At 40.4% G+C, this 14,583-nt stretch overlaps 1 protein-coding gene across 2 annotated transcripts in view; it reads left to right on the top strand.

Moving 5' to 3' along the window:
* The window catches only part of fancc (FA complementation group C), a 241,255-nt gene that overhangs the window by 160,438 nt on the left and 66,234 nt on the right, over positions 1–14,583 (top strand). For both annotated transcript variants that reach the window (XM_067983192.1, XM_067983193.1), the window contains one exon: positions 14,504–14,559. In XM_067983192.1, the coding sequence (XP_067839293.1) occupies positions 14,504–14,559 (56 nt within the window). The remainder of the gene's footprint in view (positions 1–14,503; positions 14,560–14,583) is intronic.

The raw sequence follows: 14,583 nt of genomic DNA, 5'->3' as shown, positions 1-14,583 counted from the left end.
CGGAGCTGAAACCCACATCACAAACAGTTTATTTTCTGAGATTTATCACTACCTGAATGAAAGTTGTTCTTATTCTGGTGCCTTTTTAGAGTGGAAAAATAGTAATATTAGTTGCTTTTCTGCTTTAAAGATTTTAGGTCACATTTTGCTGGGATCCTCAGTCTGTGATTATGGGGCTTGATGTTTACATTGGGAAGCAATGCAAAACAAAATCAGGACAGAGAGCAGCTGAAAAGGAGCGCCAGGAAAAATAAACAGAGGATGAGATCTAGAAAGTGATAGAGGAAAAGAAAAATAAGTGCTTGCAAGACTGGAACAAGCTTCTGGAAGGTGAGGTGTGAAGGAAGAGCTGAGAAGAGCGTGTCCAACTATCAGCCAGGAAACTCTGTAGAACAGGGATTATGTATGATGTACATGGTTCTTATAAAAATAGTCTGGCAGTGGCACTTAATAAGCATATTTCCACCCCAAGATCTATCCCAATATAGACTGGGATAGTAATAATGTAAGGGGCAAAAAGGGAGAGGAATCTTTGAAGTGTGTCTAGGAGAACTTTATTAACAAGTATGTTTCTGGCCCAACGAGGAGGGAGGCATTGCTGGACTTGGTTCTGGGGAATGACGTGGGTCAAGTGGAGCAAGTGTCAGTGGGGGAACATTTAGGGAACAGCGATCATAGTATCATAAGGTTTAGAATAGTTATGGAAAAGGACATGGACCACTCTAAAGTGAAAATACTGAATTAGAGGAGGGCCAATTTCAGTGGGATGAGAACTGATCTGGCCCGGGTAAATTGGAATCAAAGATTGGCAGGCAAACTGTAATTGAACAATGGGTGGCCTTCAAGGAGGAGATGATTCAGAGACAGTCTAGGTACATTCCCATGAGGGAGAAAGATAGGGCAATTAAAGCCAGAGCTCCTTGGATGACAAAAGAGAAGGTGAGTAAGATGAAGCAGAAAAAAGGGGGCACATGACAGATGTCAGGTTGATAACACAAGTGAGAACCAGGCTGAAAAAAGCAAAATTCAGAGGGTAAGTGAAAAAGGAAATAAGAAGCGAAGAGAGAGTATGAGAATAGACTGGCGGCAAACATGAAAGGGAATCCAAAAGTCTTCTATAGGCATGTAAACAGTAAACGGGTAGTAAGAGGCGGGGTAGGGCTGATCAGGGACCAAAAAGGAGATCTACTCGTGGAGGCAGAGGGCATGGCCGAGGTACTAAATGAGTACTTTGCATCTGTCTTTACCAAGGAAGAAGATGCTGCCAGAGTCTCAGTAAAGGAAGATGTAGTTGAGATATTGGATGGGCTAATAATTGATAGAGGTACTAGAGATGCTAGCTATACTTAAAGTAGATAAGTTGCCCGGTCCAGATGGGATGCATCCTAGGTTGCTGAGGGAAGTAAGGGTGGAAATTGCGGAGGTACTGGCCATAATCTTCCAAACATCCTTAGATACGGGGTTGGTGCCAGAGAACTGGAGAATTGCAAATGTTACACCCTTGTTCAAAAAAAGGGTGTAAGGATGAACACAGCAACTACAGGCCAGTCAGATTAACCTCGGTGGTGGTGAAACTTTTAGGAATGATAATCCGCGACAGAATTAACAGTCGCTTGGACAAGTGTGGATTGATTAAAGGCAAATCGTGTTTAACTAACTTGATTGAGTTTTTTGATGAGGTAACAGAGAGGATAGATGAGGGCAATGTGGTTGATGTGGTGTATATGGACTTTCAGAAGGCGTTTGATAAAGTGTAGCATAATAGGCTTGTCATCAAGATTCAAGCCCATGGAATAAAGGGGGCAGTAGCAGCATGGATACTAAATTGGCTAAGTAACAGGAAGCAGAGAGTAGTGGTGAATGGTTGTTTTTCGGATTGGAGGGAGGTGTACAGTGGTGTTCCCCAGGGGTCGGTACTAGGAACACTGCTTTTCTTGATTTATATAAATGACTTGGACTTGGGTGTACAGGGCACAATTTCCAAATTTGCAGATGCACAGAACTTGAAAATGTAGTGAACAGTGAGGAGGATAGTGATAGACCAAGAGGATATAGACAGGCTGGTGGTATGGGCGGACCTGTGGCAGATGAAATTTAATGCAGAAAAATGTGAAGTGATACATTTTGGTAGGAAGAACAAGGAGGGGCAATATAAACTAGAGGGCACAATTCTAAAAGGGGTGCAGGATCAGAGAGATCTGGGGGTATATGTGCACAAATCGTTGAAAGTGGCAGGGCAGGTTGAGAAAGTGATTTTAAAAAAGCATACAGGATATTGGGCTTTATAAAAAGAGGCATAGAGTACAAAAGGAAGTCATGATGAACCTTTATAAATATAAATATATATGGTTCGACCGTAACTGGAGTATTGTGTCCAATTCTGGGCACTGCATTTTAGGAAAGATGTGAAGGCCTTGGAGAGGGTGCAGAAAAGATTTACTAGAATGATTCCAGGGATGAGGGACTTTAGTTACATGGATATATTGGAGAAGCTGGGGTTGTTCTCCTTGGTACAGAGAAGGTTGAGAGGAGATTTGATAGAGGTATTCAAAATCATGAAGGGTCTAGAAGAGTAGATAGAGAGTAACTTCCCATTAGTGGAAGGGTCAAGAACCAGAGGACATAGATTTATGGTGATTGGCAAAAGAACCAAAGGTGAAATGAGGAAACACTTTTTTACGCAGCAAGTGGTTAGGATCTGGAGTGCACTGCATGGGGTGGGGGGGGGTGGTGGTGGAGGCAGATTCAATCGTGGCTTTGGATAAATACATGAAAGGAAAAAGTTTGTAGGGCTACAGGGATAGAGCGGGGAAGTGGGACTAGCTGGATTGCTCTTGCATATAGCCGGCATAGACTCGATGGGCCGAATGACTTCCTTCCGTGCTGTAACCTTTCTATGACTGTAAGAGGCTGTAATTCCTTTTGTCCCCTGGCAAAAGAAGTAGATATGAGTAAAAAGCATATTTAAAATTTGAAATAATATGAACTATAATTTCCTTTGGTTATCAATATTAAGTTTGGTTTGAGGTCAGTACTTTTTTAAAGCACATTTAGAGGCTGAATGCCACTTTTTAACTTGCAACTTTTTTGCTAAAATTAGTGATGACAGGAATTTCAGCCTGTATGGAGCTCAAACCCAAAGACTGCTTATCCAAAGTGAGACTGATACCTACAACCGCAGGTCACAAGATGTAAACTTTAAATTGAATAAATATCAATACTCTGATATTTTGTTAAAACAGCATAATAGCACAGCCAGCATCCATCACAGCAGAAAATAAGTTTTTTTAAAAATGGAGTACTATGGCAATTTTTCATTCTTGTTTTGAAACAAAGATACTGACCATGAATGGCGGACATGATGGGCCGAATGGCCTCCTTCTGTGCCGTAAATTTTGAATGATTCTATGATTCTTCTATGAACTAGCCCACCACCGTCGTCTTAAGTTAACTCAGGATGGGCAACACATCCCAAGAATTATTTTTTTTAAAAAAGCTTACCACAAGAGAATGCCAGGAAATTACAGCTTTGGAGGGCTTATTATCAAATGCAGAGGAACAGCTAGAGACCGAACTACAGAGAATATACCATTCTAGTAGGAGACCAAGGTATGGTAGCAATAAAACAGACATAAAATGTTCCAGCATTTGGAACTCAGCTAAATACTTTAGTATTACAAATCTACAACAGTAAACATAACCTACAATACAAGGTGTGGCCGTGCCAAATTCCAACTGAGGAAAATGTAAATGCATTTACTGTGAAATATAACTAAATGTTCAGCCCTGTACTGTCCTAAACCCCACCAAAAAACTTGCATTACATCACTGTAGGTTTGAAATTGAAAACTACTAGATTTCCCTGTTAAAATGTTTTTTTTGCATTCTTGGCTTGCTTATCCAGAGAAAGGAGAAATCAACTGCAAAATTACCCCATGTCACTCTTATTTGCTTGATGCTAGTTAATGAGTTCATCCTGTCAACATGGGAATCATGCATAATGAAAGGAGGACATAGACATTTTTTGCAAAGGAGAAATTGAATGAAATTACAGCAACATTAAAGTGTGCCAGTTGTTCATTATATTGATGTAAACATAATGAAATAAAATTGATAACAGTATCTTAGTTTTTTTTTCTCCAGTTTGCAAGACTTCGTGTATTGAAGCTGAACAGATAGTTCTAAACCAGATAGGCAAGAGGAGAAAGAAAGAACTTGCGTTTATATAGCGCCTTTCATGTCCTCAAGATGCTCCAAAGGTGCTTTACAGCCAATTTATATTTGAAGTGTAGTCATTAGTTATGCAGGCAAATGCAGCAGACAATTTGCACACAGCAAAGTCCCACAAACTGAAATTAGGTAAATGACTAGTTAGTATGTTTTGGTGGTATTGGTTGAGAGATAAGTGTTGGGCTGGACAATGGGAGAATTCCCAAGCTCTTCTTTGAATAGTGCCACCTGAACAGGCAGATGGGATCTTGTTTAACATCGTATTTGAAAGATGGCACCTCTAACAATGAAATACTTCTTCAGTACTGCACTGAAGTGTCAGCCTGTATTGTATGTTCAAGTTATGGAGTGGGACTTAAAGCCGTGACTTTCTAACTCTGAGGTGAGTGTGCTATAACTGAACTAAGCTAGCAAAGCCTAGTATAGGAGATTAAGTTAATGATTAAATGGAAAAATGGCAATTCATCTATAGACATTGATTTTTACATTGATGTTCATGCATTTAATACTAATACATATGAGAAATAGGGAAATGTCAGGTTACAGAAAAACAACACAGTAAAAGAACTTTTTAGATGTTATGGAGAGATATTGTAAACTACATAATGTCTCAATTTAAAAGATAATCGAAAATAAAAGCTTGTTGAAAGGTTTGCCAAATAAATATGAATAAATTGAATGTCAAAACACAATTCCTATATTATTTCTACCCATAGGAATAAATTACTTCGATTTAAGGATTAACCGGCGAGAAACTTCATGAATGTTCAGTGTACATCTAAATTGAGAATTTTGGATATTCCAGCAGAGTCTATGGGATTCAGTAAATGAGAATATTGTAATTTTAAATGGAATGTCTATGGGACAGTTCAGTGAAATTCAACATGTGCCTGGTTGTGTGAATAGTCTGCTTATTTTCAGGACATATCAGTTATTTCAGCATAAAATGGTTAGGCCCCAGCTGGAGTATTGTGGTCAGTTCTGGGCACCACACTTTAGGAAAAATGTCAAGGCCTTAGAGAGGGTGCCGAAGAGATTTACTAGAATGGTACCAGGGATGAGGGACTCCAGTTAAGTGAAGAGACTGGAGAAGCTGGGGTTGTTCTCCTTAGAGCAGAGAAGGTTAAGATGAGACTTAATTGAAGTATTCAAAATTATGAAGGGTTTTGATAAAGTGAATAAGGAGAAATTATTTCCATTGGCAGGAGGATCAGTAACCAGAGGACACAGATTTAAGGTAACTGGCGAAAGAGCCAGAGGGGAGATGAGCAGAATTTTTTACGCAGCGATTTGTAATGATCTGGAATGCATTGCCTGAAAGGGTGGTGGAAGCAAATTCAGTAGTAGCTTTCAAAAGGGAATTGGATATATACCTGAAAAGGAAAGATTTACAGGGGAGTGGGACTAAATGGACAGCTCTTTCAAAGAGCCAACACAGACACGAAGGGCTGAACGGCGGCCTCAAGTGCTGTACGATTCTATGACTGATCTCATTAGCAATATCAGTGTACCACACAACAGACTTGTTAGCAAAATTGAAGCCCATGGGATTACAGGGGCAGTTGCTGCGTGGAAATTGGCTAAGGGACAGAAAGCAGAGAGTAGTGGTGAACGGTTGTTTTTCAGACTGGAGGGAAGTATACAGTGGTGTTCCCCAGGGATCGGTGTTGGGACCACTGCCCTTTTTGATATATATTAATAACCTGGACTTGGGTATACAGGGCATAATTTTAAAGTTTGCAGATGGCACGAAACTCAGAAATGTAGTGAACAGTGAGGAGGATAATAACAGACTTCAGGAGGACATAGACAGACTGGTGAAATGGGCAGACGCATGGCAGATGCAATTTAATGTAGAGCAGTGTGAAGTGATTCATTTTTGTAGGAAGAATGAGGAGAGGCAATATAAACTAAATGATACAATTTAGAAGGGGGTGCAGAGTAGTAATTGTATCCACGTGATTTATATCAATTAGTGTTAATTGTATTTAGGTGGGTATCAATTGGGAACTCGTATCCATTCCTATGCAGAACATTCTTGGGGGGTGGGGGTGGTGAACAGCCAGAGGTCGTGGTCCATATTGGGACCAATGACATAGGTAGAAAGAGGAATGAGGTCCTACAGGCAGAGTTTAAGGAGTTAGGAAAAAGGAGGGGGGACAGTTTTGTTTAAGGAAACAATTACAGCTGTGAGGAGGGATGATATTTTAGAAGGAGCATCAAATAAGGCCTTATGGATTGAGCTAAAGAACAAAATAGGGGCAGTCACACTACTGGGAGTGTACTATAGACCCCCAGTCAGAGGGAGATAGAAGAGCAGATATGTAGGCAGATTTCTGAGAAGTGCAAAAACAATAGGGCAGTAATAGTAGGGGATTTTAATTACCCTAATATTAACTGGGATATAAGCAGTGTGAATGGTATAGAGGGTGCAGAATTCTTAAACTGCATACAAGAGAATTTTTTTAGCCAGTATATAGCAAGCTCAACAAGGGGGGGGGGCAGTCCTGGATTTAGTTCTAGGAAATGAAGAGGGGCAGGTGGAAGAAGTAGCAGTGGGAGAGCATTTTGGTGGTAGTGATCATAATAGTTAGTTTTAGCATAGATATGGAAAAGGACAAAGATAAAGCAGGGGTTAAAGTTTTCAATTGGGGAAAGGCCAATTTTACTAAACTGAGAAGTGATTTAGCAGAAGTAAACTGGAAGCAGCTACTTGAAGGTAAATCAGTGTCAGAGCAGTTGGAGTCAAAGGGGTGATTCAAGGGGTTCAGGGTAAACATGTTCCCACAAAGAAAAAGGGAGGGGCTGCCAAATCTAGAGCCCACGGATGTCAAAAAGCATTCAGGGTAAGATAAGGCAGAAAAAGAAAGCCTATGATAGACACCGGGAACTCAATGCTACGGAAAGCTTAGAGGAGTATACAAAGTGCAGGGGTGAAGTTAAAAAGGAAATTAGGAAAGCAAAGAGAGGGCATGAAAAAATGTTAGCAGGTAAAATCAAAGAAAACCCAAAGATGTTTTATAAATACATTAAGAGCTAGAGGACAACTAAGGAAAGAGTAGGGCCTATTAGAGACCAAAAAGGTAAACTATGTGTGGAGGCGGAAATTCTGGGTAAGGTTCTTAATGAATACTTTGCATCTGCCTTCACAAAGGAGAGGGATGATGCAGGGATTGAAGTTAAGGAGGAGGAGTGTGAAATATTGGATGGGATAAACATAGTGAGAGAGGACGTATTAAGGGGATTAGCATCTTTGAAAGTGATAAATCACCAGGACCGGATGAAATGTATCCCAGGCCATTGAAAGAAGCCAAGGAGGAAATAGCGGAGGCTTTAACAATCGTTTTCCAAACTTCACTGGATACAGGCGTAGTGCTGGAGGATTGGAGGACTGCTAACGTTGTACCATTGTTTAAGAAGGGAGCAAAGGACAGACTGAGTAATTATAGGCCAGTCAGCCTAACCTCAGTGGAGGTGAAATTATTAGAATCAATTCTGAGGGACAGGATAAACTGTCACTTAGAAAGATACGGACTAATCAAGGACAGACAGCACGGCTTTGTTAAGGGGAGGTCGTGTTTGACTAACTTGATTGAATTTTTCGAGGAGGTGACAAGAAGGATCAATGAGGGTAGCGCAATTGATGTAGTCTACATGGATTTTAGCAAGGCTTTTGACAAGGTCCCACATGGCAGATTGGTCAAAAAAGTAAAGGCCCATGGGATCCAAGGGAATGTGGCAAATTGGATCCAAAATTGCCTGAGGCAGGAAGCAAAGGGTAATGGTGGACGGGTGTTTTTGTGACAGGAAGGCTGTTTCCAGTGGGGTGCCGCAGGGCTCAGTACTTGTTACATTGCTTTTTGTGGTATACATTAATGATTTGGACTTAAAGGTAGGGGGCATGATTAAGAAATTTGTGGGTGACACAAAGATAGGCCTTGTGGTTGATAGCGAGGAGGAAAGCTGTAGACTGTAGGAAGATATTAATGGACTGGTCAGATGGGCGGTAAAGTGGCAAATGGAGTTCAATCCGGAGAAGTGTGAGGTAATGCATTTGGAGAGAGCAAATAAGGCAAGGGAATACACAATAAATGGGAGGATACTGAGAGGTGTAGAGGAAGTGGGGGACCTTGGAGTGCATGTCCACAGATCCCTGAAGGTAGCAGGACAGGTCGATAAAGTGGTTAAGAAGGCATAAGGAACGCTTTCCTTTATTAGCCGGGGCACAGAATATAAAACAGGGATATTATTCTGGAACTGTATAAAACACTAGTTAGGCCACAGCTTGAGTACAGTTCTGGTTACCACATTACAGGAAGGTTGTAATTGCTCTAGAGAGGATGCAGAGGAGATTTACGAGGATGTTGCCAGGACTGGAGAATTTTAGTTATGATGACAGATTGGATAGGCTGGGGTTGTTTTCTTTGGAACAGAGGAGGCTGAGGGGTGATTTGATTGAGGTGTACAAAATTATGAAGGGCCTAGATAGTGAATAGGAAGGACCTATTTCCCTTAGCGGCGGGGTCAATAATTGGGGGCATAGATTTAAAGTGATTGGTAGAAGGATTAGAGTGGAAATGAGGAAAAACTTTTTCACCCAAAGGGTGCTGGGGGTCTGGAACTCACTGCCTGAGAGGGTGGTAGAGGCAGAAACCCTCAACTCATTTAAAAGGAATACCTGGATGTGCACCTGAAGAGCCGTGACCTGCAGGGCTACGGACCAAATGCGGGAAAGTGAGATTAGGCTGGATGGCTTGTTTTTCAGCCGACAAGGACACGATGGGCCGAGTGGCCTCCTTCTGTGCTGTAAATTTTCTATGATTCTATGGTATCCGTTTATAAGAGAGCTGATCTAGGATATGGAGTGAGTGATGTGGATCTCTGTGAATAAAGGCTTGGAAGCAACTGAAGACCAGGCTCGAGTATTCTATCCTTCACCACCCGGCTCTCCAACTTATAACATGATAGCAGAGGATGGTTGCCTAAAGATAAAGGTTGGAAACTATGACTTTTTTTGGACTTGAAACAAAATTTGAAAGCCTAGTGGCCATTGTGGAAAATGGCAGAAAGCAAGTTTAAATAGTTGAGGTATGACCAATGGAAGAATGAGGTTGATATGTGGACACGGGTTGCTACTTTGCCAAAGAGACAACAAGGCATGGCCTTGTTGCTTTCTGAACAAAGTAAAATCAGAAGTAAGGTATTTTCTGAGATGGATGCAGATAATGAAGAAGGTTTTACCTTTCTAATAGATTTTCTGGATCAAATCTACAAGAAAGATGACCTGCTAAGTGCCTTTGAGGCCTGGTCATCATTTGATAGATTTCGGAAGATGGACAGTCATTCCATGAAGAGTATATCATGGATTTTAACAAATTGTACAAAAGGTTGACAAAGTTCCAATTGGGAATCCCTGGATCGGTACTAGCATTTAAATTACTAGATTGTGCTAAGGTGTCTCATATGGACAGGCATCTGGTCCTAACTGGCGTCCAGGTCTCTGAAAAGGAGACTCTGTTGGATTAAACGTCTGCTGCCTTAAAACATTTCCTGGGGAAACAGTCATTCCCTTCAGCCTTCAGGGGATAAATGGGATCTTCCGATGTGACACAAAGAATGGAAGATTCAATGGTTACCAAGTTTTGAAATGTTCCAGATACTAAACGCAGGCGCCAGTCCAGCTTTCAAAATTTTCAAGAAACTGGACATAGGCATCGATATGACAGAAGGATTAAAGACAGCCAGATTGGTGATGAAAGCAGGTACAGCAAATCCATGTATAATCACAGAAGACAAAATTGGGACAGTAATAACGGGCAAATGAATTCCAGGAATGCCCAAGGAAAAATCAGTAGATGCTTCGAGATGAATCTAAATATCATTGAGGCGAATGGCCCAGAGCAAAGATGCAGGGTCTTTGAAATGACGCATGAAGAAAGTAGTTCTGAGGAAGAGGATGAAAATAATAATAAATATGAACCTATTATACCTGTCACAAGGAGTTTTAATCCTGAGATGAATGTATTAGTTGTGGATTCCTTTAATTGTGCAGTGTTCGTGCATGTACTTCAACAGTATGTGGGGTAGATTGGTTAAAATGTTATCTTGATTCACTAAGCAGTGAGGATTGATGCAAGGTTAAGGAATATAAAAGTTCTACATGTTTTAGGTTTGGAGATGACAACACCTTGCGGTCACTCGAGAAAGTAGTAATTCCATGCAAGGTACTGGAGTAAGCCATTTTATAAGTACGGATGTAGTCTTTAGTGAGATACCTATGCTTTGGGGAAACCTTCCATGAAAAAGGCAAAAATGAAACTTGACATGGAACACGATGAGGCAATAATTTTTTGGAAATCGGTTGATTTGCAGTTTACCCAGTCAGGGCATTATTGTATCCCCTAAATAAAACCTGATGCTTCTCATCAGCGTGTTAGGCAAGTATTAATGGTATCAGGCGATAAGGATAAGAGAGGGGAAAAAAAACAAGTTGTCTTGCGTTACATAGACAATTTGCCCACCCTACTTGTCAATGTTTAAAAATCCTGCTAAAAATTGCAGGCGTAGTTGATGAGTATACGAGGCTGATAGAAGACTGTGAACTGTGAAATCTGTAAGAAGTACAGACTGATGCCCCCATGTCCTGTGGTAAGTGTTTCATTAGCACGTGATTTTAGCAAGGTAGTTGCCATGGATCTAAAGGTCTGGGATAAAGACAGAAATGTTTTCATCTTACATTTTATTGACCTGGTTATGAGATTTAGTACTTCTACACTAATATATAGTAAGGAGAAGAAGGTTATTCTAGATAAAATTATGGAAAAATGGATAGGGGCTGGATTTGGGACATCAGCAAAGTTTATGACCGATAATGGAGGTGAATTTGTTAAAGTGGAGTTCAGAGATATGTGTGAGAACATGAATATAATTGTCATGAATACAGCAGCTGAGAGCCCTTTCAGCAATGGTCTTTGTGAGAGAAATCATGCTGTGATTGATAGCATGGTGCATAAAATTTTGGCTGATCAAACTGAGTGTAAATTGTCAACTGCCCCAGCATGAGCAGTTCATGCAAAGAATTCTCTTCAGATGGTTGGAGGATATAGCCCTTACCAACTAGTCTATGGGCACAATCCCAAATTACCTTCTGTTCTTTGTGATAATCCTCCTGCTCTAGAAGGTACTACAATTAGCGGCATTTTTCTAAGCATTTAAATGCTATGCTTGCAGGGCGACAGGCTTTTATTGAGGCTGAGGTATCAGAGAAAATTCATAGAGCACTGAGGCATCGTATTAGACCATCTGAGACTGAGTTCAATTCAGGAGATTTGGTATACTGTAAATGAGAGGATCATAGGGAATGGAAAGGCCCTGGTAAGGTAATAGATTGTGATGGCAAGACAGTAATTGTCCAACATGGCAGTCAAACAGTTAAGGTTCATTCCTCATGATTAATTGGAACTAATTATAAAATCTTTGACTCTGAGCAGTTGATAGAAGCAAACGAGGCACCTTGTGTCTCAGATGTTCATGATTTTTTTGATGAGGTTCCTGAGGAACAGACTGAGGTAGATCAAGGGCTGGACAGTGGTAATGTTAGTGATCAAGAAACACATGACAGAGCTATCACATCCACAGAACAATTACCCAAAGTGGGTACACGGGTGACATGTTCCAGAAGGGATTAATGAATGGAGGGATGTGACAATTTTGGGACGTGCAGGCACATCTACTGGTAGGTTTAAATTTTGGTTTAATGTTCAGGATGATGGCCACGCAGCAAGGTCCATGGACTGGCAGAATGGGGTAAAAGAGTGGAGAGTACGAAAGCAGAGTCCAAGTAGTGATAGGGAGTCTGGAAGTGAATCTCACGTCAGAAAACGACCGCGAATGAGAGTTGAAAGAACGTCCACTTCTATGTCAGTAGGAACTTAGAAGACGTAGCTTGACTAGGTCAGACAATGAAACCAAGACCACAGAACAGTCACGTAACAGAACTAGGAGCAGAAGTCCTCATGATTGTGAACTTGAGGATAAACGCGTAAGAGGCAAAACAAAGGGAGTTAGATAGTTGGAAAGAATTTGGAGTTTATTCTGAGGTAACAGATAAAGGTCAACCAGCTTTGTCACATATATGGGTTTATACTGAAAAAGTCCTTGCAGATGGGACTTATAAGGCTAAAGCGAGGTTGGTAGCTTGGGGTTTTGAAGAGAAACTGAGTGATGCAGATGTTCGAGTGGATTCTCCCACTGCTGGAAAGGTAATCTTATATTTTTTTGGCAACATATTCAGGAGCGTTATTCCCGTCCCGGTGAATCGTACTAGGTCATCACAAAAAGGTGATATATCTAAAAGGGACCAAACAATTACGAAGCTTCATTGGTCAGTTGAACTGGTTGTGCACTCAGACTAGATGCTAGTTTTGATGTCTTGGAGTTAAGTACTTCAATGAAATACCCCATAGTAGAGAGTATTTTAAGGGGGGAAATAAAATTAAATATAGATAAATATGTACTTAAGTTCCCATCCTTCGGTGACCCAAAGAAAATGAAGCTTGTTATCATTAGCGATGCTTCACATGCTAAACTTCCTGATGGGTATTCTAGTGCAGCTGGTTTCATAGTGTTTTTTATGGGTGAGAATGGGAAATAATGTCCTTTTTAGCTTGGGAAGCTAAGAAAATAAAAAGGGTTGTTAAAAGTCCTCTTGTCAACGCAGTGGATATGGGATTGTATTTGGCAAATATTTTGAGTGACATTCTGTACAATGAGAGTACTGAAGATAGTATACCCATTGAATGTTATGTAGACATTTGTACATTGTGGGATAATGTACACTGTATGAAAAATGTGAGTGAGAAAAGATTATGGATTGACCTTGCTGGCTTGAAACAAATGCTGGAAAGGAAATCTCTAAAATTAAATGGGTGGATTCAAGCCATAGACTGTCGAATTTTTTTACTAAAAGAAGTACATGTACGAAGAAATTATTAAAGGTCCTGGAGAAGGGTTGCCTCTCAATGTAATGATTTGAATAGTATAAGTTGTACAGAGTATGGAAGTTTTTGAGTTTTGAATTTTTTGTTTGTACTGTATATGTAAAGTTTAATTTTTTTATTTAAAGAGATGGGAATCTGTTAATTGTATCTGTGATTTATATCAATTAGTGTTAATTGTATCAGTTGGGAACTTTCTTGTATCCAATTATAAGAGAGCTGATTTAGGGTGTGGTGTGGGTGTAACGTGGAGCCCTGTGAATAAAGCAACGGAAGACTAGGCTCTAGTATTCTATCCTTCCCACCTGGCTATCCAATTTATAACACGGGGTGTGCACACAGAAATCTTCGAAGGTGGCAGGACAAGTTGATAAGGCTGTTTTAAAAGGCATACAAGATCGAACCTCAGCTTTATAAATAGAAGCAAAGAGTACAAAAGCAAGGAAGTTATGCTAAACCTTTATAATGTGGAGATGCCGGTGATGGACTGGGGTTGACAATTGTAAACAATTTTACAACACCAAGTTATAGTCCAACAATTTATTTTAAATTCCACAAGCTTTCAGAGGCTTCCTCCTTCGTCAGGTGAACGGTGTGGAAAAACCTTTATAAAACACTGGTTAGGCCCCAGCTGGAGTATTGTGTCCAATTCTGGGCACCACCCTTTAGGATAAATGTCAAGGCCTTAGAGAGCGTGCAGAGGAGATTTACTAGAATGGTTCCAGGGTTGAAAAACTTCAGTTACTGGAGAAACGGGGGTTGTTCTCCTTAGAGCAGAGAAGGTTAAGGGGAGATTTGATTGAGGTGTTGAAAATAATGAAGAGTTTCGATAGATTAAATAAGAAGAAACTGAGTCTAGTGGCAAAGGAGTTGGTAACCAGAGGACACAGATTTAAGGTAATTGGCAAAAGAACCAGAGGCGACATGAGGAAAACATTTTTATGCAGCGAGTTGTTATGATCTGGAATGCACTGCCTGAAAGGGAAGCAGATTCAGTAATAACTTTCAAGAGGGAATTGGCTAAATACTTGAAGGAGAAAAATCAGGAGAGTGGGACTAATCGGATAGCTCTTTCAAAGCGCTCGCACAGGTACGAAGGGCTGTATCATTCTATGATAAAATGTTCTAAATGGTAACTTTCATTGAGTGTAGCTGTATTTAAAAAAAAAATACAAATAATGTGACGCTAAGTGTGCATTCTTCGAGCACCCACCATTGATTTACACAAAAGCAAGATTGCAATCAGTGACCTAACAGACACTTTTTTTCTATTGCAGCCTAAAGCATCAGCCTGTCATCCTTCGTTATTTAGGGTACTTGATGATCTCTTCAGGTAAGAATAATATGTTGATCTAAA

Source organism: Heptranchias perlo, chromosome 4, assembly GCF_035084215.1.
Source record: "Heptranchias perlo isolate sHepPer1 chromosome 4, sHepPer1.hap1, whole genome shotgun sequence".
NCBI lineage: Eukaryota > Metazoa > Chordata > Chondrichthyes > Hexanchiformes > Hexanchidae > Heptranchias > Heptranchias perlo.
The sequence above is the reverse complement of the archived record's forward strand: the minus strand, read 5'-3'. Positions and strand labels throughout refer to the sequence as shown.